Genomic DNA, 25,995 nt, shown 5'->3' on the forward strand with positions numbered 1-25,995 from the left:
TCAATGTCTTTGCATCTGCCTGTTGCAGGAGCCATACACTCAGATGCTTTCAGAGCTGAGCAGACGATGAGTGTGCGAAACAGCGGGGTGGGGGCCACCCACCTCTCCTGGAGGGCCACTGCCACCCAATGCCACCAGCAGTGGACACAAGGACCTCTATCTAAGGAAAGCCTTGCTTCCAGATTTCTACATGCAATATCCCAGTTTTAAAATATTGGCACGTACTTAAAAACTTTTTCAAACACAGAGAGGGCCAAAGACCCTGTTCTGCAGACCAGGTCTGGTCTATGAAACTTGTGTCTGGGAAAAGGATGACCAGTGTTGAGCCATTCACCTACCAAAGGAAGCAGGGAACCACAACAGTAGGTTTCTGTGGGGAAACTTCTCACAATATTTTAAAGGAATAAGAAGTGGGCCCAAACAATGCATTTCTAGAAAAGGGAGTTTTGCTAGAAAAGGCGGAATAAATTTAAAAAATCATCAGTTCATCACTGCATGGTCTAATGAAATTATTGGAACCATCTTACATTAAACCAGCTACCCACTGACACATGGCATAAGATGTATATTCAATTCTGGAATATCATTGATAACTTCTCCAAGTCGTTGTATCATAAATTTTAAGAAATATATGACCAAGTGGTTTAATTAGTTCATTGTACCTATTTTTACATGGTCATGTCTTTCATCATTCTGAGCCTCACTTTGCACTTGATATTCAAGGAAACCTCACTGTTCTGGGGAGTTATTCTGGAACTATTCAGAGCAAGTTCCCTATAGTGCTTCTCCAAAAATAACAGGGGGATTCATTTTATTCTCGTTGGAAATCCCTTTATCAAGCTTTTAAGAAGGGCTTCATGTTTCTAACTTTCTCGTGTGTGTGTGTTAAAACCCCAAAAGTGTTTTCACTTTTAAGTTGGGTAACCTAATATTTTCCCGTATTTGCATCCTCTATTTGATATTTATTTAGTCTTTCTACATGTCTTTACTTAGTTAATACCAGGAGAGATAAATACGGTCGTGCCTTTGCAGAGAAGCTTCAGTACATTAATATAAATTGTACACTAATTCCCCCAAAGCATATATATGTTGTAAACCTGAAGACTTTTCACACAGCTGCTTATTGCTAAACAGTGCCTTGTCCAGAAGGGGACAATCTGTGTCTCTAATTGCTGTCACTGAAGCCGAGATTCATTATGTGACTTTCCCATTAAAATGTGAGCATTAATTTGTATAATGAAATATCACCCACTGCAGTGTTCATTAGACATGCCCTACTGTATACGGTACATTGTTAGCTACCTAGAAACTGTAGTTAATTTCACTAATGGATATTTCCCTACTTAGTGTTTGGTAGGAAATTTATACTGTAACGTTACCTCTTAAACTTTTAAGGAAATTTAAATTCAATCAATTATTTTCAACAAAAGTTTGGGATGTCATTAAGGCAGGAAAAGCAAGGATGGGGGACTGTGGAAGAAGGAAATGGGCTTTTAGTTCATCTTAGAAAAACGACAGAATTTTAATTCAAAACAAAAAGAAAAAAAGGAATCGTCTCCTTTCGGGCAAATGGGTCTTTTTGTTTTCTCATCATTACGCAGGTATCTGTCCCCCACTAAGAATAACTCAATGCTCTCCTTTTAGAAGAGGAAATGGGAAGAGCGCCCATTTTAACCAATCCTTTTCTGAACATTTATTCAATGTGCTTTTATAAATGTTGAAACAGCCTGGTAACCTCACCAGAAGAGGAGACGCAAAAGCATCAAAGGTAAGCTGTGTGTGTGTATCAGGCTGAAGGCACCTAGCTTAGGCGGGCTGAACTTTCATTTCCACCCACATCCACAGACCAGTCGCTGCTTGGTTGAAAGGCAGTTTCCAAAAAGGCATCAGGAGTTTATCATCTCCACTATGCCAGCGTCTAATTCCACCCCACTTTCCATGCCAGGGGTCAGGGGGCCTCCACCAGCCACAGTAGCCATTTCCTTGCCCCACCGCCTCCCTAAGCTCATTGGGCTGGTGGGAACTGGAGGCAAGCGGGTCAAGGAGGCCTCAGGCCAGTCTGAGTTAGGGAGCAAGGAGGAGCCAGGGTGCACAGTACTTCCCTTTTAAATCGCTGGGAGGCTGCGTCAACACACCTTGTGGGTACAAGTCACTTCCTTTCCTCCAGCTGGTTATGGTGTGGACACACACTGTCAAAGAAATGTTGCATTAATTCCCTAAAACAAGCCAAAAATTCACCCAGAAAAGTAAAAATAGCAATACAGTGCAGTGGTTAATAGAATGGAATTCTAAATAGGCAGATCTGGAGTATGACCTGTAATCAACGCTGGGCAACTCTGGGTGGGTAGCTTCACGTCTCTGAGGCTCAGTTCCCTCCCCTTGCAAAGGGGACGGGGCAGGATAAGGGGGGATTTGGAACCTGGTCTCCAAAGTGCTGTGAGGATTAAGGGGCGAATAATAATAATCCATGAGCAGCAAGCGGTGCTTGCACACGTGAGTGCACAGAGAGTGGTGACTACAGTTACTGTCATTGTTGATGTTATACTATCCTCGTTGGCTGAATTTTTCTGTGGGCAGCCAGTTGCTGTCATGCTGTGTAGACAGCTTCAGTCATGAGGCAAGAAAACTCCCAGGCTGTGCCTTCCCCACAGGGAGGGCACACAACCCTTTGGAGGGGCTGCAGGAGAGAAGCCTTCTCACCTCCACAGTCCCCTTTGGCTCCATCAGGACAGAGGAGCCTCGGGTCTGGTGCCAAGAATGCAGGTGAGAGCCAAGGAGGGCACTCCGTGCATCCCACCCGGGCAGCGCTCAGCCGCTCTATCACTGAGGCAGCACCCAGTAGGGTGGGCAGTGCTGGGCATGCCCCTCAGCTCACCCTGAGACCCCTGGAGAACCACGGCTGGCTTCCCTGTACAAATCTAGTCCATAAGGAGATGCCCAACTCAGGGCCAGACCAACACATGCAGCAAATCAAAACCAGATTAATAAACCACTAGCATAGTTTGAGAGGGGAAAAAACTAATGAGATTTATTTTTAATTAGTCTCTGAACTTTAGTGCCTCCAAGTTTTCATGAGTGAGGTTGCTTATTATATTTCTCTAAAATGGTCTTCCTGAGACAACAGGCTCCCCCTGGGAAACCTGACACACAGGTGGGTCATCACATGGGGTGTTACACCCTCCTGGGGCTTGTGGGGAATGCACACCCCTCCAGCCTTTCAGGAACTGATCAGCGCCTGACTACCTCCTGCACAAAACAGACACTGGACCCTTCAGAGTATCCCCAATGTAGTACCTAGAGGAGGGGGTAGTGAGGGAACGGATGGAGTACATTTGCAGGCAGCCAGTAAAGGAATGACTGGCTGGCCTCGGCCAGGGGCCACCTGGGGGCATCCCCGCCTCCTGTTGCATGGGATGACTAAGCGCTTGCTGACGCATCTTTGAGATGGTTAATTTTATGCAACAGCTTTACAGGGCCAAGGGTTGCCCAGATATTTGGTCAAACATATTCTGGATGTGTCTGTGAGGGTGTTTCTGGATGAGAGTAACGTTTGAATAGTAGACTGAGAAAGCAGATTGCCCTCCCCAGTGCGGGTGGGCCTCATCCAATCCGTGGAAGGCTTGAATAGAACAGATCTGAGTAAGGGAGCTCTCTGTTTGAGCTGGGACTCCATCTCAGACTGGGACTTATACCATCCACTCTCTGGGGCCTCCAGCTGACCAGCTGCAGATCAGGGGACTTCTCAGCCTCTATAATCAAGTGAGCCAATTCCTTATAATAAAGACCTCTCTCTCTCTCTCTGTCTCTCTCTATATGTATATATATATTGATGTGTATATATGTATATGTACACAGATGTGTATATATATGTCTAGATATATATTTGTATATATATGTATATTGATGTATCTATATATGTATATAGATGTGTGTATATTTGTATATAGATGTGTATATATTTGTATATAGATGTGTATATATTTGTATATAGATGTGTATATATGTATATAGATATGTATGTATATGTATATAGATGCGTATATATGTACATGTACATAGATGTGTATACACACACACATGCACACACACGCACACTGTTTCCCTGGAGAACCCTAACTGACAAAGTCTCCTTACTGACTGGCTCTGAATTCCGATCACCGGCAGCGTACTCTAGAAGACAAATCGCACACGTCCAGTGATTGGGTCCTAATCAGCCCAACCTTCAAATAGGAGAGAAGTTCAGCCTTCCCTGTGTGGGCAGCAATCAACGTCTGCCCTGCAGGAGCCGGAGAGGGGCAGCCCCTAGGATGTGAGGGTACTCTGGGTGCCTCCCCTCCATCACGCATGGACCTGGCTGGAGCTTGGGGGCCAACAGAAACGTTCTTGCTACCTGCAGGCTCTGCCCAGCCCACAGGTGTTCAAAGCAACCTGACTGGTGCATCTGCTCAGAACCTCTCTACTAAACAGGTGTTGGGAGAAGAAGAGCAGTAACTGAGTTAATGTAGTGGAGTTAATAATGGAAAGTGTTTTTATCAGAGTTGATGCTATACGATCAAAACTTCCCATAGAGATGGAGTAGGACAGAAAGACACAGAGAATGTTCCACCTCATATCCAGACCAATTAAAATATATTTATTACACATTGGATTTTTAATGTGCTCGTATGGGTCCATTATAGAAAAACTTCAAAAGATGGCATCTTGGAAAACAACTCTTCTATTTTGGAGACTGCTGTCCTCTGGCCATGTCACTGGGAAATACAAAACCGCAAAGAGGAAGGGGAAGGCAGTACAGGACATCTCCACAACTGGGGCCCCTATTAACTCATTCATTAACAAGCCACTTGATTTTGATTTTTAATTACACGTAATCTACACTTTTATATTGTCATAATGGATGTTTTACTTTGGTGATTTATAACGTGTAACACTTTCTGTTCTGTTCAGAAGCGCAAGTGTAAGCATTTTCCAACTTCTTTGTTCTTTGATAAAAGGAAATTGATCTTTATCTGGTTACCATTCTGCCTTTTAAACACTGCAAATTCTGTTTCCGAGGAGGGCTGGTGGTGTGATGTTTCCATGGCTTCTTTCATTTTCACCCTTATTCTGGGAAGTTTCTGGAATGCCTCTGTCCGTGGCCCTGTCTTGCTTCTCTCTGTGTCTCCAAAGACTATCGATCACAAACTTCGGAAGTTTGTGACGCAAAAGAAACAGAAGTTTGGAAAAACATAATCTTTCTCAAGCTTTAAAACTTCTAAAAACAGTATCCATTTGTTCCTACCCAGGTTCAGCAAGACTTCTTTCTGCCAGCTTCAGTCCTAATTTACCAAGAATATTCTGTGGCGTTTCCACTCGAACCACAGGCAAGCTGATGGGGGTAGGGGCCCCCAGGGACAGCAGAGCTCCTGGTTGGGAGGCACTGCCCCTTTCCTTCCAGACCCACACTCCCCGGCAGGGCCGGCCTCACCTGTTGTGAGCCATCCTGAACCTGGGAAACCTGGCCCAGGAGCCTGTATCCACATCACATGAAAGGGAAGTATCACAGCACCCGCCTGGCCAGGTCTCCACACTCCTGTAGGCAGTGAGACCGTGGGTGCCCTGGTGGACTGTCTCCCATGTCCTGACGGTCTGTGGGTCCCTCCCAACCACCACAACACTAGGGGACCCGGCTCCAACCTGGGGAGGAAAGTGGAAATTACCATGATCTGAGAAAGCTGAGCTGCCTCTCCTTGAGCCCCATCACTGGGAAGAGCTTACTGAGAAGGGGACATTGGTGCCAAACTCTGAAGGTGAGGGTGCAAGCTGGTGACCTATCTTACAGAGAAGTGCAAAGGCCCTGAGGCAGGAACTAAGGGACTCCTCATGAAGCTCCTGCGGAAAGGTCTTCCATCCATAGCCAGAAATCTAGCACCTGCAGCCTGGCTGCCACACTGTGGCTTCTGACCAGCTCACGTGTGCAGGGTACCTTTCCCAAAGAACCACAGGTTCCCTAGGGAAGGGTCCATGTTCCCCACTGCACTTGTCCCCTCTGTGCTACCTGTCACAGGGCAGGCATTGCAGGAGTAGGGTCACTCACTTATTTGTTCTGTCATTCAACCTCTCAAATAAATGTACCATGCCCCCGTAAGCTGCAGTTTACTGCAAGGTGCTCTTGTAGGCCCCGGGGTTCTACAGCAATTAAATAGATGGATAATATTACACCTTCACATTCTACTTGGTGGAAGACAGACAACACAGAAGGAAATGAACAACTGAACTGAACAAGATAATTTCAGAAGGTGTTAAGTCTATGGAGAAAATAAAGCAGGGGCATGAGGGATATTTCAGGCAGGGTAGTCACGCAATCTCTCTGAAGAGATCACATGATGCTAAGCCCCCAGTGACCACCTGGAGGAAGAACATTCCAGGTGGAGGGAGCAGTAGGTGCAGAGGTCCTGCGGCAGAAGCAAGCACTCTGCATTGGAGGAGCAGGAAGAAGGCAATGGGGTCGCAGGGTGGTGATAAGGGTGAAGATGGGCAAGGTGGGTCGGGTCCCATGGACCCTGGAGAGTGAGCAAGCTTGGCACGTAATTTTAGGAGACCCCTCTTTGCCCTGGGGTGACCCCATGAGAGAAGTGTTCCAGGACAGGGAGGGACAGTGGTGATGCCCAACTGCACCCAGGCTGAGAATAAAGACAGCAGCCCATCCCACTGCCACCTGTCCTCAGGGCTCCTCTGGGTGTCAGGGAGATTTGCAGGCACAGGTGAGGGTCCAGGTGAGGGCGCCTTGTCTTTAACCACATGCTGCACATGAGGCCCGTACACACTAAATATCCTTCACAACCCTAAGCTTTATTGATTCCTTGGGAAACAGACCACAATTATTTTTGAAAATAGATGGCATATTTGTCTATCCTCTGAAGCAGCTCACACTCCAATAGATAAAGTGTCAGGAGAAAAATCAAAGAAAATGGAGGTGTCCATATGTCAGAGAGATTTTTTTTTTGTATTGGCAATGTGCAAACAACTAGCAGAAAAGCTCACAAGAACCATGACCGAGAGACAAGACAGAGAGACCAAGAGAAGCCCTCACCTTGAGGGGCTCGGACAACGCCGTAACAGGGGAAATGACCACAGTGGTCCAGTGGCTTGGTTAAGAGCGTCTCGAGTTTTCTTTTGAGGAGACCCAGTGGAGAGCCACCCACCCTCCTCTCCATCTATCCAGTCCCAGGTGTAGGCACGTAACCCCAGCTGGGCTAGAAGCCAGCCTGCCTTCAAAGACCTCCTACGTGCCCTTGTATATTTAGAGTTTGAGCTGGGTTCTCATCATTTGCACCTGAAAGACCCCTGGTCCATGTGAGGATGTGGGAGGTGCTACTTCAGTGCAGCAGAAGGATGCCATCAGCAAAATGTCACAGGGCCTCGGACAAAGCATCATCATCCCAGGCCTGGACCATGGGAGATCCATGTCCACATGTCCATGTGTCATTCAGGGGGGTGAGTATGGAGTAAAGAACTGGGTCGTTAGGGTCGGTTCAGACCCACACAATGGTGCACGGATAGGCCCACAGAGGGTGGACCGAGGACAGGGGCATGGCAGCCCTGGGCCTCCTCCTTCGAGCTGTGCACCTGGATCCCTCACCTGTGTGTATCCTCAGGTGGACCTTTAGGTGATGGGATGTCCGGAAGGTTTTCCCACAGTACGGGCAGTCCTTCATGGCCGAGCCCAGGCTCCTGTCTCGAAGCAGTGCGGGCTGCTGGACGCCGGCAGATCTCCCAGCCTCCTCTCCAATGTCTGCAATGGAGGAGAAATATTCTCACATCACTTCAGCACATGTCAGAAGTTGTTCGCACCAAAACTGCCAACACCACACAAGGCTAAACGTGTCAATAGTACACCTGTCTATTTCATTCTTTCAATCTGACAGAATGCTGACAATTCACGTATTTTCTTGTTATTCTCTTAAATTATTTCATCTTTCCTATCATCATTTTAAGCAGCATATGGTACCTTTATATTGAACTGAATTAAACAAGAAAAGAAACAGCTGTGTCAGCAGCTGGTTTGATTTCTTCTTTTGCTTAGCTCCTATTAAACATTTTTTTTCAAAAGTTTAAAAATGTTGGTGGTTGTTGAGTCTGATTAATTTATAATATGGACTAGCTGGAGAGTTTGCTATAGGATCGAAATCACATTTGCATTATATCAGGCAACAAATGAAAAAAAATGTGTCTCGGCTGAGTCCCCAAGACATGCAGACGTACAGCTATTTTGGGACAGGAAAGAAAATTATCCCAAACTGATCATTTCTTCCTTGTAGAGTCTTGCCTCCATCGCTGGCTGGTGTAATCTCATGAAAGGGAGAAGAAAAAGTATGGAAATGCGGTTCCACAATTAGCCCATGATAAACATATAGTGACATATTCAAAGTCATGTGCAGAAACTCAGCTGCAAAACTCCCATAAACTTAGAGCACTGCAGTTAAATCTTTGTGCAGTGACCTGAGAACTTCCTCTGTAAAGTATCAATACAAATTTTCCTTCCTGCTGTTATTTGTTATGTAACCCAAACCATTAGAAAATGGAATAAAATTTACATACGGCTGCCTTCTGCACAGAAATGATGGGACATAATAGTAAATAAAACTGTGAAAATATCTAGTGGTTGGAGGATATGTTATTGCAACACCCGAGGCCTGACATCATGTTGTCAAAGAGGCGACATCAGGGGAGCAGGGCAGGAGCTGGGACTCTGCATCTCGAGAAGGGGAGGCAGGCAAGCCTTCTCCTCTGGCCTCCCCGCAGGGCTGGAGGCTGCCGCCTGGCACATAACCCAAGCTCCCGAGGCTGGCAGGGTCCTGGCCGCAGCTTCCGGCCCACCCTCTAGGTCTCCTGGTAGATTTCACCATGAGAACAAGGGGACCTTCTGGGATAATAAGCAGACCTGTGAGTTCTGCAGAGAGCAAAAAAAAACAAGATTTGTACCTTCCAAGCAATGGAAAATGCAAATTGCTTTTATTCTTCAACATCCGTTCCTGGTGTTCTCTGCTCACAGCCAAAAGGGACAGACTTACAGGCCATGAACAAGATGAAGGCAGTCGCACTTAATTCTTATTTGGATGTTTGCTCGGTGCAACCGTGGAAACCCTTTGGCTTCGAGCATCCTCTCTGAATTTGGACTGTGCACGATGGCATCATCACCCTAGAAATTTTCCTTGAAGGCTCACTTTTAATCCTATTCTCCACAACTCTTCTAACCATCCTTGGAAAAGCTGTTCAAAAGGTCTAACTGCCCAGCTTTTTTTTTTTCCTCGTAATTTTACACAGGGAGGGGGACACAGTTCATCCACATCTAGAACTCACTCGACCTGGCACTAGCTTTGTGGTTGTCCACATGACTGTGGAGAGACTACCAAAGATGGCTATTGGGCTGCTGATAAGGGATAACAGGCACAAGAGAGTGTTGCCAGGTCACGGCAAACAAATGTCCCACATGCAGTCCTAGCAGGAAGTCCCTGTCCGCAGGTCAAGTCCACCAGGGCTGCCACCACCTCTGTCTTAAAGAGCCAGTCTGTTGAGAGCCCAGGAGAACAATGGCCAGATGCCAGATGCCAATTCCAAGTCAACCGCATCCTAGTTATAAACAGCTGAGAGGCCATCTCTTACCCATCTCCGTCCACCACCCCCAAGCCACACCAACCCCAAACCTGTTGCATTTGCCCTCCCAGCATTACTCATTCCTTTTGTGGTATCATGAGGTCAGCTTAAAATAACAACGAGCCTGATTAAAATTCTGCCAAGTGCTCCCTGCAACAGGGTTAAGACACCCTATTTAAGGTAGGAGGCCATGAGCTGTCCATTTGAATGATGAGCAGAACTAAGTGTTGACTTCAGGACAGGAGTAGGCAGGTGTGGGTTTTTGATGTTGCATCCCTGCCTGTCCTCGTGTCCCATGGTCTGCAGCTGAGCACCTTCCCCAGATCCTCCTCCGTCGGAGCCCCTGGGGAGCAGTCCAAGGCAGGGCTGTCCAACAGAAGAGAATAGAGAGTGTGGGGAACATATTTCCACTGCAGCTTTTGGTGAGCCCCGGCCCAGGGCACAATATAGATAAATAGACAGATAAGGCCGCTGCCCTGCGCTCCCGCTGGCTTTACAGAAGGTGAGGATGAGCTGTATCTCACTATATGTCACTCTAAGCAATGGCCTGTATCTGTTTTCCTTTTATCTTTCTATCTTGGATATGTGTGGCCCAATAAAAAGAATGAATTTGTAAGATAAACAGCTTTCTTTGCAGATTTAAGAGTCTAATTTTCACTTTACACAGAATGTTTTTTCTGTTTCTGTTTTGTTTTGTTTTGTTTTGTTTTTTTGGAGGGCCAGAAGGCCTATGGCGTTTACTCTTAGACTAATCCAACTAGAAAAACAAACTTGAGCAACGATGAAGGGGAATTGTGGGTGGTCCCAGGAAGTGCCCGGAGAGGCTGAAAGCCAAGTACAGTCAGTCAGTGATGGCAGAGGAAGGCCCGCTGAGCCGCACACTCACAGGGCCTGTGTGTGGGTCCCTGCCTACACCTGGACGGGTATCGAGGAACAAGGTGCGCTAAACCGAGCCCAGCCCCGCTGAGAGCTCAAGGGGCTCAGTCAGAGGGGAAGACAGAGGCTGCTCTCCGATTCCTTCTCTACCCGCCCAGAGCGTAAAAGCACTAGCAGCTGTCCTTCTGCAAGGCTCCCCAGATGGAGTCCCGAGGCTCTGCCTGTGGCCACACACAGCTGGCCGGGGAAGAACCACGGGTCCTGCTTACGGACAGACCAGCCCTTCCCCAGCCCTTCCAGGAAACACACGACAGAAAGGAAGAAGCATCATAAAAATGACACCTGTGGTCCTTTGTCAGGCCGCTTTTGGATTGGTATGAACTTTTAAAGAAATTTTCCTTTTCCTAAAATCTGCAGTATCTCTTCCCTCTGATCAGACACTTTCTCTAAATGTGTGGAGGACGCTGAAGGTGGGCGTGTGAACAGAGGTCGGCCTCAGCCCCACTGGCCGTTCCTCCTGCTTCTCTGTGAAAGGAGCGCTGCCAGCTCCTAGAGGCTGGGGTGTCCCTGAGAGTTGGGGCATCTGGCTACAGGCAACACAGCCTCAGACTGGGTGTGCTCTGGCTCTCATAGGATGGGGAAAGGGATGAGAAGTAACTCCTGGGACCCCTGTTTCTTTTCTTGACCCCACTAAATAATATGTGATCTATTCTTCAGGAATGGATGTCTTACATATGGTGGCAGCAAATAATATTCCAGAGGAACATAGACTATGCATGCAACCCTTCCCAAGTTTCAGCCTAGAACAGGTGAATTGTAGTAGGTATCAAAAACTCTGCAAGCTTTCTCTTGTTCCTACAAGCTGAGAGTGGTTAGATAAAAAAGAGGACATGGATCCAATCATTTCAAGTTTTGTTTCAAGAATTTAGGAGGTTTCTCAAAAAACTAAAACTAGAACTACTGTATGACCCAGCAATTGCATTCCTGGGTATATATCCAAAAGAAACAAAAACACTAATTGGAAAAGATACATGCACCCCAATGTTCATAGCAGCATTGTTTATAATTGCCAAGATATGGAAGCAACCTAAGCGTCCATCAACAGATGAATGGATAAAGAAGATGTGACACACACACACATATATATATAATGGAATACTACTCAGCCATAAAAAAGAATGAAATTTTGCCATTTGCAACAACATGGATGGACCTGGAGGGTATTATGCTAAGTGAAATAAGTCAGACAGAGAAAGACAAATACTGTATGTTATCACTTACATGAGGAATCTAAAAAATACAACAAACTACTGAATATAAAAGAAAAAGAAACAGACTCATAGTTATAAAGAACAAATCAGTGGTTACCAGTGGGGAGGGGAAGAGGGAAGGGCAATATAGAGGTAGGGAACTAAGAGGTGTAAACTATTAGGTATAAAATAAGCTACAAGGATATATTGTACAACACGGGGAATACAGCCAATGTTTTATAATCGCTATAAATGGAGCATAACATTTAAAAATTGTGAATCACTATACTGTACACCTTATATATGATATATATAACTTACATAATATTGTACTTCAACTATACTTCAATTAAAAAAAGATATATTATTTGGGGGTGGGGGACATCAGACAATTGACCTTCCTAATTTTGTCATCTCAAGGTCAGAAACCATGCCTCCTACATTTCCATTTGCTGCTTCTAAGCCTCTGAGTGTATAGCAAGGTTGGCCTAGGCCAAGGTGACATTAAGGTTCATTACTTTCCCTGAGAATTCACAGAGGGAGGGTAGGAGGGAGGTTCCATATCTGTGGGCTGAAGGAGGGGCCAGGGGACTAAAAATGGTCAAGGAGGGCTTCCCTGGTGGTGCAGTGGTTGAGAGTCCGCCTGCTGATGCACGGGACGTGGGTTCGTGCCCCGGTCCGGGAAGATCCCACATGCCGTGGAGCGGCTGGGCCTGTGAGCCATGGCCGCTGAGCCTGCGCGTCCGGAGCCTGTGCTCCGCAACGGGAGAGGGCACAACAGTGAGAAGCCCGCGTACCGCAAAAAAAAAAAAAAAAAAAAAAGGTCATGGATCATCATATTGGAATCCTCATCAGCAACCGCCACAAACTGGCAGCCCTGGATAGACAAAGAATCAGATGCTTAGAAAGAAAGACAAATAACTTCTCAAACGTTAAAGCCTAGACACACATACAGTACCATCAGCAGCTGTCTGAATCCAGCCCTGAGACTGGCTATCTTGTACGCAAATATGATTTGAATCTATGGGTGTCTCCTTATATACTTAACCTCACTCACATATTGGTTTGGAATTTAAATACTTGGTTTATGAAATAATTTTGTATTTTAAGGGTAGATTTCCCCCCAGTTTATCTTTAAACACTGAGCTTCCTCGGTACCTCTTTAAAATTGTCTTGTTTGAAAGAAGGCTGCCTCAGGAGTCAGGAGGCAGAATCTTTTGCTTCTGGGTCCCCGGGGCCTGGCTGTCCTCAGGCAAATCCTTTCACCCCACCCCAGCTGGACTTACTGGCCCTTCCCCTCGGCTCCCTGTAATCCTGCGATGCTGGAAGAGCCCCAAGCCCACTGCAGGCTGTCTTCACCCTCTTTGTGGCCTTTCCTTCACCCACCCTAGCCCAATCTAAGCCAAATAAGCAACAGGGCTGGCTCTTAGAGATATGGGAGGAAACGACCATGAAAGGGATAGTACGTGCTCCTATGTATTCCACGAGAGTCTACTTTTCCCAACTGCCTTTGCGCTAAGTTGGGACCACTGACTAGTCCAGCCAATGGCTGGAAGCGATTCAGAGGAGAGACAGTGTGCCCCTTACTGTCTCCCTGTCCTCCCTGGCCACCCTACCCTTGCAACACAAAGGTTGAGGGGGCAGGATCGCAAAACAGACGATGCCTCGATGGCTGCGTCACCAGATGGAGGGGGGCTGACCCGAGCCAGACTGCGCATGAATGAGAAAAAAATCTTGGTTCTGTTAAGTCATGGAGATCGGAGAGCTGTCACAGTGGGAGGACTCAGGAGCTAAGAAGTGTGAACCTTCTACTGGTGAGGTCTTCCGGGTTTATACCCAATCCTCTAGGTAGTCTTATTAATTCACAGAATGAGACAGAGAACAAGGTTCAGAGAGACCAAAAGAGGCAGAGTGGGACCAAAGAGAAAAAGCAAAGAGAGGTTTCTTTTTAAATTGTGCACATACTCTCAGTGCTCACCTCATCCTGCCGAGCAGCTTTACCCTTCACGTGCCCAAAAGTACATTTTGGAAAGATTTTTATTAAAAGAAAATTGCAATGATGATGTTGATGATGATGATAAGCCCGTGCAGGGAATGGAGAGTATCCCAGCAACCTCAGATGGGTAAGGGAGCTGTCTGCATACCTGGGCATTTACTACTTTATGACATAAAAGGCCACGGTATTTTAATTTCTATGGAACTCCTACTATAACAGTAAACACGTTTTCCCAGATGAGTCGTGCAGTTCATTCTAAAAGTCTGTCTTGTGCAAAGAGCACCTCAAAAGCACAGATCTCCCTTCATTAATGAAGGAAAAAACAATTTGTGGAGTCTAAAGTGTGACCATGACACCAAAAAATCACATCTTTATTAATATCTTTGCCCACATATACCGGTGTTTTAAGATCTATTCAGGGGAGGAAAAGTAATACCTTGGAGGAAAAATCCAGAGGAATGTATAGTTCCTCTTAAAAGCTTAACACTTTCCCTTATTTTAAAAACTGTAAAATAAAGACTCAAAACAATGATTACTGTGGTGGAGGTTCCTGATGAAGAGTTCCCTTTATTTTTAAAAGTGATTTTAAATTAATGGTATGCATAAAAATGATAACATTACTGTAAACAATTGTACTTAACTCTTGGAACACATCAGTCATGCCTTGGGTCCATATTAATTTGGTGTCTCTGTTGTTTCATCAAAGTTCTCTGGTTTATGATGGCCATATATAGTAATGTTAAACAGTTAAGCATTAATATGGATTGGCAAAAGTATTTGTTTAAATAGAGAGCTATTTTAGAAAAGGATGACCACTTGTGAAAAGGCAACAGCCAGCTTCCCTGTGGGTTCTTAGGACCGGGGACCAGGCTGGGCTCACTGGCAAGGCCCGAGCTCGTGACAGATCTCAGGGAGCAGAGGTGAATGTCCTCCATCATCACCTTCCTCACCTCTGACCCAAACTCAAAACTGTGTAGAGCTCCATTTGCTGTTAGCAAGATAGGATTTCTAGAATTGGGGAAATAGGTCACTAAAAGGCTAAAATTTGGAGAAAAAAATATAAGATACTAGGATCTCAAATAGCTTCTCTAAAGCAACATTTTGATGAGTTAAGTGAAAATGAATCAGAAACATATGGATTAAATTTCCCTTAAAATACACAAGGGCTTCAAAATCAAGCACTGTGGGCCAAATGTGTTTCTGGTTTTACCAAACCCAGAGAGCCCTTTCTTAACTGTCAGGGGAGTGTTCCGAACAACCGTCCCCCCAACCCCATCCGCTGGTGACTGGGCCACCCATGGGGTCTCTTCCCTTTGGCATTGTGTGATGTTGCCCTTGACAACATCCTCTGTAATCCTTGGGTTGCCAGCTCTCCCAAGGCCCTCAGGGCCAGCTGTGGGTAGGCACTTTTAGTCCACAGCCTGGGAACTGTGACCATGGACGCAGCAGGCAGGATTTGGGACTCACAGAATCAACCTTTGACAAGACATCTGGTGTGATGGGTCTCTTTGGGTTCTGCACACCCCTCTCTTCCCTCTGGCCTGGTGGGCAGGGATCCATCCCAGAAACTGTTCAGGTGAACCAGGGCAGAGCAGCATCACCTATGAACTGGCCTGGGTGACAAGAACCAGGCAGGAGGATAAGTCTGGAGAGGGACGGCCCAGGGGGCTGCCATCTCCTGGGAAAAGCCCGGTTATGTGCAGGGGAGGGAAGGCCACTGGCTCCATTGCTCTTTAGAATAACCCCCAGCACCTGTGGTCTCCAACCCCCACCTAAGTGGCCCTCGCTGCTGCTCTGACCTCATCCCAACTCCTGACTCTACTCCAGTCCTCCATCTTTCTGTTTTCCTCAAGCCTTCCTGGCTGGTACCCAACTTAGGACTTTGTTCCTGATGCCTCATCCACCTGGAATTCTCTTCCCCCAGAATTCACACGGACACTCTCACTCAGGCTTTAGTCCACAGGCCCTTTCTGGGAGAGGCGTCTCTGACCATACTGTCTGAAGGAATTCTCCCTGACTCCAGGTTCCAGGGGCGCTCTTTCTCTGGTTGGTCCTTCAAGCAAACCGTCTATCACCTACTGCAAATGCTAACTGACCTATGTATTTGTCTGCTTACCACCTGTCTCCCCCCAGACACAAGCTCCACGCAAACAGGGACTATTAATTACTGTTTGCTGTTATACCCCCAGCACGTGGTAGGCACTCAGCTCATAGCAGGTGCTCCATACCGTACATACTTTAAAAAACTGTACATACTTTTTTCAAAATAAATAAAAGAAACAGAGGAGGCAAGCAAACTGAAATTCAGAGGCTAAGATCAGCTCCTGACTACAAGAGGGAAGCTGTTTTGAGTAGCCTGGGAGGAACTGGCCCCGGGTACCAGCAAAATACCAGAAATGCCCCAAAGTGCTCAGCACAGACCATCAGGGGCTGGAGTGTGATAACAGCAGGGGGGAAGGAGGTCAGGGATGCCTGGGGAGGCTTCCTGAAGGAGGTGGTCTCGGGGTGTCTCCCGGGTCTCTCTCCATCCAGGTAGAAGGAACCACACACGCACTCTAATCAGCAAGGTCACAAGTGAGCTTTTGAGAAGATGGGGGCGTGTCGTTGAGGAAACCTTCCACTATTTCATCTGCCCACTCCTTGGCTTAAAAGGAAGATGTCATTGCATTGGAAGAAATAGCCTCCCATATGCATAAAGAAACATTAATCAATAGAAAAGTATAACAAGACAGATACTTTAAAAGTAACCCATGCCCCAATTACTACTGTAATTATTGCAAAATATTTGTTTTGCTTTCCCTTCTTCGTAATTTAAATTACATGTTCCTTTCTTTAAAAAAAAAAACAAAACTATAGACTACAGAAGCCTCTACTTTCAGTAAAGCATAAATTCCCAAAAGATTTCTACATAATTTATTTTCTTAAAAGAACTATAGCTTTTAAGATCCTCTTAAGGTAATTTACAGCCCCCTCATTTATGGGTGGGGAGGGGGCTGGGGGGAAGATTGGAGGAGATCTCTTTGACTGTCGGGTATGTTTCAGGAATTCTTACTTAAATGACACTGAGAACAAGCTGGACCAATCATTTTAAAATGCACTTAGTCAGTCGCCATAACTTGTGGGGCTGAGTTTTCTTTGGGGAATGGTGCACACTGAAAGGAGAAGGGATGATTTGGAGATAATGCTTCCCCCTGGAGACATGTTTTGCCATATTCTTTTTTAAACAAAGAAGACATCTTAAGCACCTTGCAATATCTTTCATTTAATCGTTGGCAGAAGGCAAGTCCCTGATGAACACCGGCCTGTGTCTTTCTCTTTAACCAGCTGAGTGATCCAAGCTTTTAATATAGCCGTTCCAATTATTGTAAAAGTCATCTAGTACCTTATAACCACAAATATTGACAGTTTATTGCACAACACATTCCTGACATTTGAAGGTCACACCATACATAATACATACTCTTTTATAAAAGTGTCTGGAACAAAAAGATACATGATAAGCAATTACCTCTCCCGGCTTGTATCTATGTACAGTTCGGGGCTGACTAGAGGTTGCATGGGAGGCGCAGGCACCATTTTAAATAATCTATTAAGGCAGCATGGAGGCATTCATGATGGATAATTATGAAATGGCTCGTGGACACACTGCAGTCAGATTGGCTGGCCGGGCCGTGGGGCCTGGGCAATTCTCCTTGTCCGAGTTCGGGTCACAGTGCCACTCCGCCATGGAGAGCCCTGCCTCACTTCACAATCGGATTTTCCCCCAAAGCCACTAAGCATAACAGAGTCACAATATGTTCTTGTTTTTCAGATTGGTCTGTATGTGGCTGAAAGGAATTTAAAAAATCCACCAGGCCTGGTTCAGACGCGCCCCACCCCCAGCCTGCTGAGGTGCCCCAGAGGGGCACTGACCACAGCTCTCATCACACAACACAGCCACCCAGCCGTCCCAGGGCTGTAGCATCCACGGAGACCACAGGAGTATGTGGCTGTCAGGCACAGGTGCAAACCAGAATGGGAAGAGTGGACCAAAAAACTCTCCTGATACTGAGGCCATGCGACATCTCCCAAGAACACTCTGAGAAGGGAGGCACCGCTCACTACCCCTTATTCCATTCCCACTTGTCCTTCCAGCTTACGTCTGACAGAAAGGTTCCAATCACAGATTAATGGAACAGATTTGCGATCAAAGGCTTCAGGTTAAAACCAAGTTCCAACAATTCTTAGGAGTGTAATCCTGGGCAAATTACATAACCTCTCTGAGGTTCATTCAGCTTCCTTATCTGCAAAACGGGGATAGTCATAACAATTCATTTAGCACGGTGCCTGGTGCAGGATATGCTCCAATTAATAGTAGCTTTTAACATGAATATTGCCAAAGGGACCCCTGCAAGCAAGGATGGCTTGGGGAGGGAGGGCAGAGGCTTGTGGCTTTAGTGCTCTCCCCACTCCACGAGCCCCAAGCGATGGGGCCTGACACCTGCACAAGGTCTAGAATGAGAAGGCATGCTCCCTTCCTGAAAAGTCCGGGTTGGAGCAGTTTCTCCAAAGCTCTGAAAACCCAGGCAATTCTCCCAAGTTAACAGTGAAAAACAATTCAGGCTGCAATTGAGCTTCATGTAGATGACAATCTTTAATCACAGATGAAGCGGCAGGTCATTAGAATCTACACCAAAAAAACCCTCTCAAACGATACTAATGGCTGCAGTTTGGAAAAAAATTATATATATATATATATATATATATATATATATATGTATAACCACAAATATATATATATATTAGAACTGTATTAAAATAAATAATCAGCAAACTCTCAAGATAATCAAAAGCCCTTCCAAGAGTAATTCTATTTTGATTTCCAGAGTGAACACCCTAAAATTTAAGACATGGGACCAAAATGATTTCTATAAAGATGACGTGTTTATTAGTATTAAATCCCAGGAAAGAGGGCTTCCTTATAAAGAACACATTTTTGCATCTGAAAGCATGCATATTAGGATGTGTGTGTTTCTTTAAGAAGCTATTCTGTTGTAGAGGGTGGCGGGTAAGACAGGGCACCACGTGAGCTGGAGGTTGCTATGGTAAATATGCATTTTTTATTGAAGAGTAAACAGTGGCAGAAAACAAGTGTCAGTTGCCAGCTCTGAAGTTACTGCCATTTTTGAGCCGCACTGACTTATCCAGCCCTTTTAATTTGAGAACCTTTATCAGATGGATACTATCAATGGATCAAGACTTAAATGTTTTTGAATAAATGCTGAAACTTTCAATACCTTGTAGTAATAAATATTCTAGTTGACATATAAAAATTAGCAAAAAAAAAAAAAAAATCTACCCAGCTCTGCTCATCACAGCACAAAGATTTTTCTGGAGCTCTTTTTCCTGTTGGTAGATCTCCAAAGGACAAAACCTTCGGACTTGGCTCAGGCCACAAAGCAGAGAAAGGAGCCAAGGAGACAGCCGAGGTTACCCCACTGACCATTGTCTTGGTACCTGTTGGCAAAACAAAGCTAGAGCCGATGCCCTGGGGAATGGCCCTCCCCATCCAGCAGTCCAGTGTCTGTGTCCTGGCAAGGCTGACGCCACCCCAGGCTGCTGGTAGGGCAGTGGACTTTAGCCAATACAACTGTGACACGTTCAGCGAAGATTTTGCTGTTTCCCCCCCACCGGTAGAGATTGGTTTGACGGCAACTTTGCTTTCTTTTTTCTTTTCTTTTTTTTTTTTTTTAACATCTTTATGGGAGTATAATTGCTTTACAATAGTGTGTTAGTTTCTGCTGTATAACAAAGTGAACCAGCCATACATATACATATATCCCCATATCTCCTCCCTCTTGCGTCTCCCGCCCACCCTCCCTATCCCACCCCTCTAGGTGGTCACAAAGCACCTAGATGATCTCCCTGTGCTACGTGGCTGCTTCCCACTAGCTCTCTATTTTACATTTGGTAGTGTATATATGTCCATGCCACTCTCTCACTTTGTCCCAGCTTACCCTTCCCCCTCCCTGTGTCCTCAAGTCCCATAAAAAGAAACAAAATTGAGTTATTTGTAGTGAGGTGGATGGACCTAGAGACTGTCATACAGCGTGAAGTAAGTCAAAAAGAGAAAAACAAATTTTGCTTTCTGATAACCACAGGAGTGACCTTTCTCAACTACAGATGAGGCTGTGTTATAAACCTCAGATAACTCCTGGTCATGTTCACATCCTGAGTGGGCCCTCAACTAGCTCCTCGGGCCAGGTGAAGAGTCTGGATTTTGTTCTTCTCCTTCTAGCCAGCAACTGGCAGAGGACCAGCCTGCGAGTCCTCCTCCACATGTGGCACCTAGTAGGCATCCAACCATCACTCAACCAACACATGCATGAATGAATGATGCGTGAATGAATGAACTGACCCCTGGGGACTAGCCTCCTGGGTAGCAGCTTCTAACAGGAAGGTCAAGTCTGCTCATTCTTCCTTTTTTTTTTTTTTTTTTTTTTTTTTTTTGCGGTACGCGGGCCTCTCACCGCCGCGGCCTCTCTCGTTGCGGAGCGCAGGCTCCGGACGTGCAGGCTCAGCGGCCATGGCCCACAGGCCCAGCCGCTCCGCGGCATGTGGGATCCTCCCGGACCAGGGCACGAACCCGTGTCCCCTGCATCAGCAGGCAGACTCTCAACCACTGCGCCACCAGGGAAGCCCCTGCTCATTCTTCCTTTGATCACAGATAAAAGTATCTAAAAGGTAACTTTCCAGGTGCTAGAAATCCCATAGACTAGTCCAAAGGAATCTTGACCAGGGACAAGCAAAATGAGTGTGTTCTCCAAGGAGCCCCCAGGGAAGGAGGGAGCACGAATAAACTGCCTTGTTTGTGGAGGGACGGGTGGTGGGAGCAGAGCAAATTGTCCCCACGGCCCCCAGCCATGCGCAAAGACTGCTGAGCAGAAGGGGTCACCTCAAAACACCAAGATGTGTTTGATGCCAAGATCTGAGTTAAAATTTAAACTCTGTGATCCTGAGCAAACCACTAAAGCTTCATGAACTTTAGCACCATTATTTGTATAACTGGATAATAATTGGATAATAGTACAGAGGAATCTGAGTGTTTCCTAAGATAGGCTGTTTGCAAGGCCTTAATATACCTTAAATCCTGCACTGGTATCACAGCAGAGTGGGAAAGTCACTGGCTTCGAGATGGCCAGCTTTGGGTTCCAACCTGGCCCTGCGACTTCAGAGCTATGTCTTTGTAAATGCTTCTCCTAACCTTGTCCAGACTCCAAACACTGTCAGTAAAGTGGAAATAACGGTGCTACTTTGCAATCCCTTGTGAAAACCAAATGAGATAATATGAGGAAAGGGCATCTGATAGATTTCCAACTGACAGTTCCCCTGACCTACCCAGGTCTGTAATACTCACCACACAGATGGCCAGGATAAACCAGAGGTGATGACTCATATAATGGCATCATCATAGGAGCCCTGCCTACGGTCAGCCCCCTCCCCCAGTACATTCCAAGTAGGAGTCACATTGCCATGCTGGAAAGATCAATTCCAGTGTGCAAAGTGACACCAGCCTCTGTGGTGGGAAACCCACGAACAAGGCTCCACTCACACCCACGTGTTCTAACCCCGACGTTACAGTTTATTTGGCACCTGCCCCCAAGGCACCTCCTAGACAAGACACACTTACTCCAAACATCTCTTTGAGGTGAGTAACTAGGGGGCAACGAGGAAGACCTGGGGGAAGGTGTTAGACCAGGATGACAGGGAGAGAGACGAGCATTCACCATTTTGGGCAGCTCGGGCCTCTCCATCCTGTGCTCTGTCCACGAGATGGCTGACGTTAAAGGGTGACAGGCTGGCTGCCTCTAATCATCTCTGCAGAGCACCCCATCTGCCCAGACATACAGTCACTGGGCCCCTCAGTCCTGCACCCCAGAGGCCCTCTGACCAGAAAATGCCCTGACCCAAATACTGAGAAAGAATTTTAGAGCCATCCTTCAGGCACTGGGCAGTGATTGGGAACTGTGATGTGATGTGAGCTGGGAGCTTTCCTCGACAGTGCTTCAGGGGGCCACGCGCTCCCACCCCCGCCTGCTCTGCATCTGTCCAGGGCATTCCTCGAACATCTAAAAGTCCCAAGGAAGCCCTTCTGGCCCTCCAGAAAGAGAGAGATTGGAACTTTCTCCCTGATGGACATCGGAATCTCAGTACATTCTGGTCCCTCTTCCTGAAACACGAACCCCAAACACCACCTCCAACTTGCCTGGTTGATCCCACCATTCTTGAGGGTTCAGCTCCAATGCTGTTTCCTTGGGAGACATTCTTGGACTTCCAGACTGTCAGGTCAGCCCCGATTACCCCAGAACGTAACCTTCATGACACGTATCAGAGGTTGTACTTACCATATGTGTGTGTGATACCTGCTTAATTTCTATCTCTCCCAGTAGCTTGTCTACTCTGTAAAAGCTGGGATGGATGGGGTCTATTTTTCTCAATCTTATGTCCCTAAAACATCCTGGCACAGAGTAGGTGCTCAGTAAACACTGGTGACTGATGGATACATGAATGAATGAATGAATGAATGGTGCTGGGGAGGCTGGGCGGTCATTCCATGTAGTGTAACCAAAGGAGGCCACCTTCTTCTTTTAAGACCTTCATTCTCCTCTACTGACCTTCCCTGGTAACACTGAGTCCAGGGCTTGTGCTGTGAGGGGAGAGGCTGCAGCCAGCTCTCCTGGGAGGTAAGGGGAGTCTGAGTGTTGCTCTGCAGAACTGACGGCTCTCAAGAGCCCCAGCCCAGATTCTGGGGTGGGGGCAGCAGGTGGGCATGATCTGGACAGACAGAACCTTGGGGTGCGAGGGAGAGGCTGAGTGGGTGCTGGCCGAGGACCGGTGCTGGTGGACAGAGCAGAGCCCAGGCCCCAGGGCAGCACATCAGGATGTTGTTCTGTTTGGTTCTTCTACTGAATGTCTGGCCCTGAGGAAGAGTCTGCCCAGACATATGTTCTTGGGGGCATCTCGCCACACGGGTGCTCTGCGTGCACCGCCAGAATGAGGACTACTCTGGCTTCCCATCTGTGTGAGGCTTATTGCATGCTCCTTTCCCTCAGCCTGCAGCTCCCGAGCCTCTGGCCATTCTCACCGCCCCCCATCGCTCCACCTCTGCCCCCTCCCCAGCTCACCTCTAGCTGTGCGCCACCCAGTGTTTACTGCTTGTGCCCACTACCCCAGCAAGTCTTCGGTCCGCCTGGTTTACCGTGGCCTCCCCAGCCTCTAGCAGGGTGCCTGGCACTTCATATTTTTAAGTAACTACAACAATTTAGCGAGGTGACACCACTTTGCTAGATTAGATCGTGGTGACTTTTTCTAATAAGGAAAATCGCTTTCTCCGTTCCCTTTGGAAGCTCTTCTACACTAATACTCAAAGCAGTGCTGCATTCACAACACATATAGTCTTACAATGCTAATTTCTATCCCATAACCGCGAGAGACGACTAAATGTTGCAAAGTTATTCAAAACTCCTGCCCCTTATCCTCTGACTTCTCCTTAGGGGAAAATTGCACAGGAATACATTTCCTCATCTGTATGTTAAAGCACGGTTATAATCCACCTATCATGATTGCAATTTTGGGAATCAAAACGGAGATCCAAAACAGCAGTGTGATCTACATTTTAGCCACATATTTTATAATAAATTAAGCCAAAGAAAGAGTTCTGCATTAACTCTCACTCTATTCCTTTAATACCCTATAAGAATATTGAAGCCACCCTCCATAAGAGCCCTGGTCTTCCCTGCATGCTGCCCAGGGCTGCCATGTTGCCACTGTCTCACCACCTGGAAGGCACAGTCACAGAGCCAGTTCAGAGCATTGACTAAAGCAGGCTTTGCAACACAGGTTCAAGGCCACAGAGAGGCTGCCAGCCATCCCTGGCCAAGGGCAAGCAGAAGCCTCTGGAAAGGAGCAGGTAGTGCGGGCAGCATACTGATGGAAAGTTCCTAGCCCGATGTTTGTGGACACTGGCTCGGGACTTGGACCAAGGAGGCAGAGGGGACACAAGTTTCCATTACCTTAATGACCTAGCCCATGTCCTTTTCCAGGCCTGGGCCTCTGTTTCCACTTCTGTAGCATGTCGGGGTAGCCATCTAATGGAGATCTCAAACGTTCATTACACAGGGTTTTCATTGCTAAATTTGTTTTTAACATTTACAAATTCGGGGCATTTCACACATCATCTTGCTTTCCAGCTTCTCCTGAGAAACTGTGCTTTCACAACGCTGGGTCCAGGGTCCCAGGGAGCAGCGGCTGTTGGGTTGGGCAGAGGGGGCTTCTTCCTCCCCAGGCCCCTCCCTCAGCCTCGCCACCTGGCTGCCCCCACCCGGCAGGCATAGCTCCCTCTCTGAATTTGCCATCTCTGCCGAGATGGTCCCGGACACCCTTTCCACCTCTAAAGACAGCCTCAATAACCTCAGTTGAGCAGATAAGGCAGAAGCCTCCAGACTAATTCTCATAATTATGACGGGTCTATTATTTCAAAGCCAGCGATGATTGTGGGGTCAGGTGCTCAGAGGAAGAGGGAGAGAAACATACTTTAAGTGATAGAAAATATCCTTTGATTCTTTGCTATGATACCAAATTGCATCCAGAAATGCTGAAACATGCACTCACAACCTTAGTCAAATTTCAGAGAGGCCTTGGCGGGAAGGACAGCGATCAGAGAGGAGCGGCCGGAGAGCCACATGCTTGAAAGACCCCGTCCAGGACTCACTGCTGGTCTGAGCAAAGGGACACGGACACACACACACACACACACACACACACACACACACTGCTGCTGAGCTGGCCTGGAGAGCTCCCAGTGACACTCTGACCTCCACCCTGCAGCACCCAGCCTTCTCCTTTCTGCCTCTTCACGTGTTTCCACCCAGCCCCACTGCCGGGGCCTCCCCGGCACAGCCCCATCCTCTGAACCTTTTCTGGACGTCTCTGCACAATGACATGCTGCTCCGGGCTGCTCCCTCATTTTTCTTATGCGTTTTGCTTCCAGTCTGCTTGCCCAGAGTACCCCGTGGGTTTGCCTGTCTCGTAGTCTCCTACAAAGCCGAGCAAAGGGCTGGCCCACTGAGTCACTCAATAAACACAGGTCGGTTGACCTTTCCATTGTGAAAGACACCGTGATTATCTCCTCCAGGGCTTTCTTCCTGGGGCTTCTTCAAGGAGAAAGGCAGATCTGACCAAGTGACTGAAAACACCTTGGACTTTCCGGCCTCATTTCTCGCTTGGTTTGTGTCCCCAGTATTTGCTTGGATGTGAATTAATTCATCCAGCCCACAAATATGAATGCTGCCTGCTCTGTGCTGGGCACGGAGTAGGGAGATGGGGCAGCGGTCCATACAGCAGCCCGGGCAGCCCACGGGGCAACTGCCTGGGAGCACAGCAGCGGATGGCAGAGGAGGAAGCCGGGACGTCTGCATCGTGCAGCGAGGGGCCCGGTTCTCTCCTTAGTCCTCATTTGTCTGCAGGAGATTAGGTCACAGCACACACATCGATGGAACCTGCTTTTCCTCTCCACCCTTGCTCCTCTGGCTTGTGCGGGATTCTCCACTGGGTCCCTTTCTGAATGTTCTTCTTCTACTTCTGGGACTTTCTTTAAGCAGCAGAAGGGCAGGAAGCACTTCGGCACCCACTCCCACATCATCCACCATGGATTTGTGGCTATGGGGCTGAGCCCAAGGAAGGCACTCTGTTTATCACTGGAGCCCCTGAGGTGTCCCTCCCGCTCCTGCAGTGAAGCACAGGGCACTTGTTTGTGCCAACAGCAACAGACACGTCCATTGAGGAAGATCAAAGGCTGGGAGTTTTACCCTGAAGGAGCTTAACACACACGTGGGTGGACAAAATAAATGTATAGAAAATAAGAATAATGATGATGACATATGAACCAGCTAATGGTAAAATGAATGCTAAAGACTGTGATTACTACCAGGATAGCAGCTAACATTGATCAGGTGGGACATATTATGCTTATTCCCAGTGTACAAAGGAGAAAACCGAGGCTCACAGAGGTTGAATACCTCAAGCAGCCCCGCCCGGCTACCCGGGGCAAAGCAGACTGCAGTCAAGGTCCCCTGACCCCTGAGCCTCTGTGCGCCACCCGGGGGCTGATGTTCACAGTGAGGGTTCATGACGCTGCGTGTACAAATGGAGATGAAGGGACATCAAGGGCTGATGCGGTGGGAGACCAGGAGGGAGCTT

The 25,995-nt window shown here is 47.1% G+C and overlaps 1 protein-coding gene across 1 annotated transcript in view; it reads right to left on the reverse strand.

Moving 5' to 3' along the window:
* ZNF536 (zinc finger protein 536) overlaps positions 1 to 25,995 on the reverse strand; it is a 229,970-nt gene that overhangs the window by 148,314 nt on the left and 55,661 nt on the right. The window contains exon 2 of the mRNA XM_059999941.1: positions 7,622 to 7,774. Within this exon, the coding sequence (XP_059855924.1) occupies positions 7,622 to 7,774 (153 nt within the window). The remainder of the gene's footprint in view (positions 1 to 7,621; positions 7,775 to 25,995) is intronic.

The sequence above is a fragment of the Delphinus delphis genome, chromosome 20 (genome assembly GCF_949987515.2).
Source record: "Delphinus delphis chromosome 20, mDelDel1.2, whole genome shotgun sequence".
Classification (NCBI taxonomy): Eukaryota; Metazoa; Chordata; class Mammalia; order Artiodactyla; family Delphinidae; genus Delphinus; species Delphinus delphis.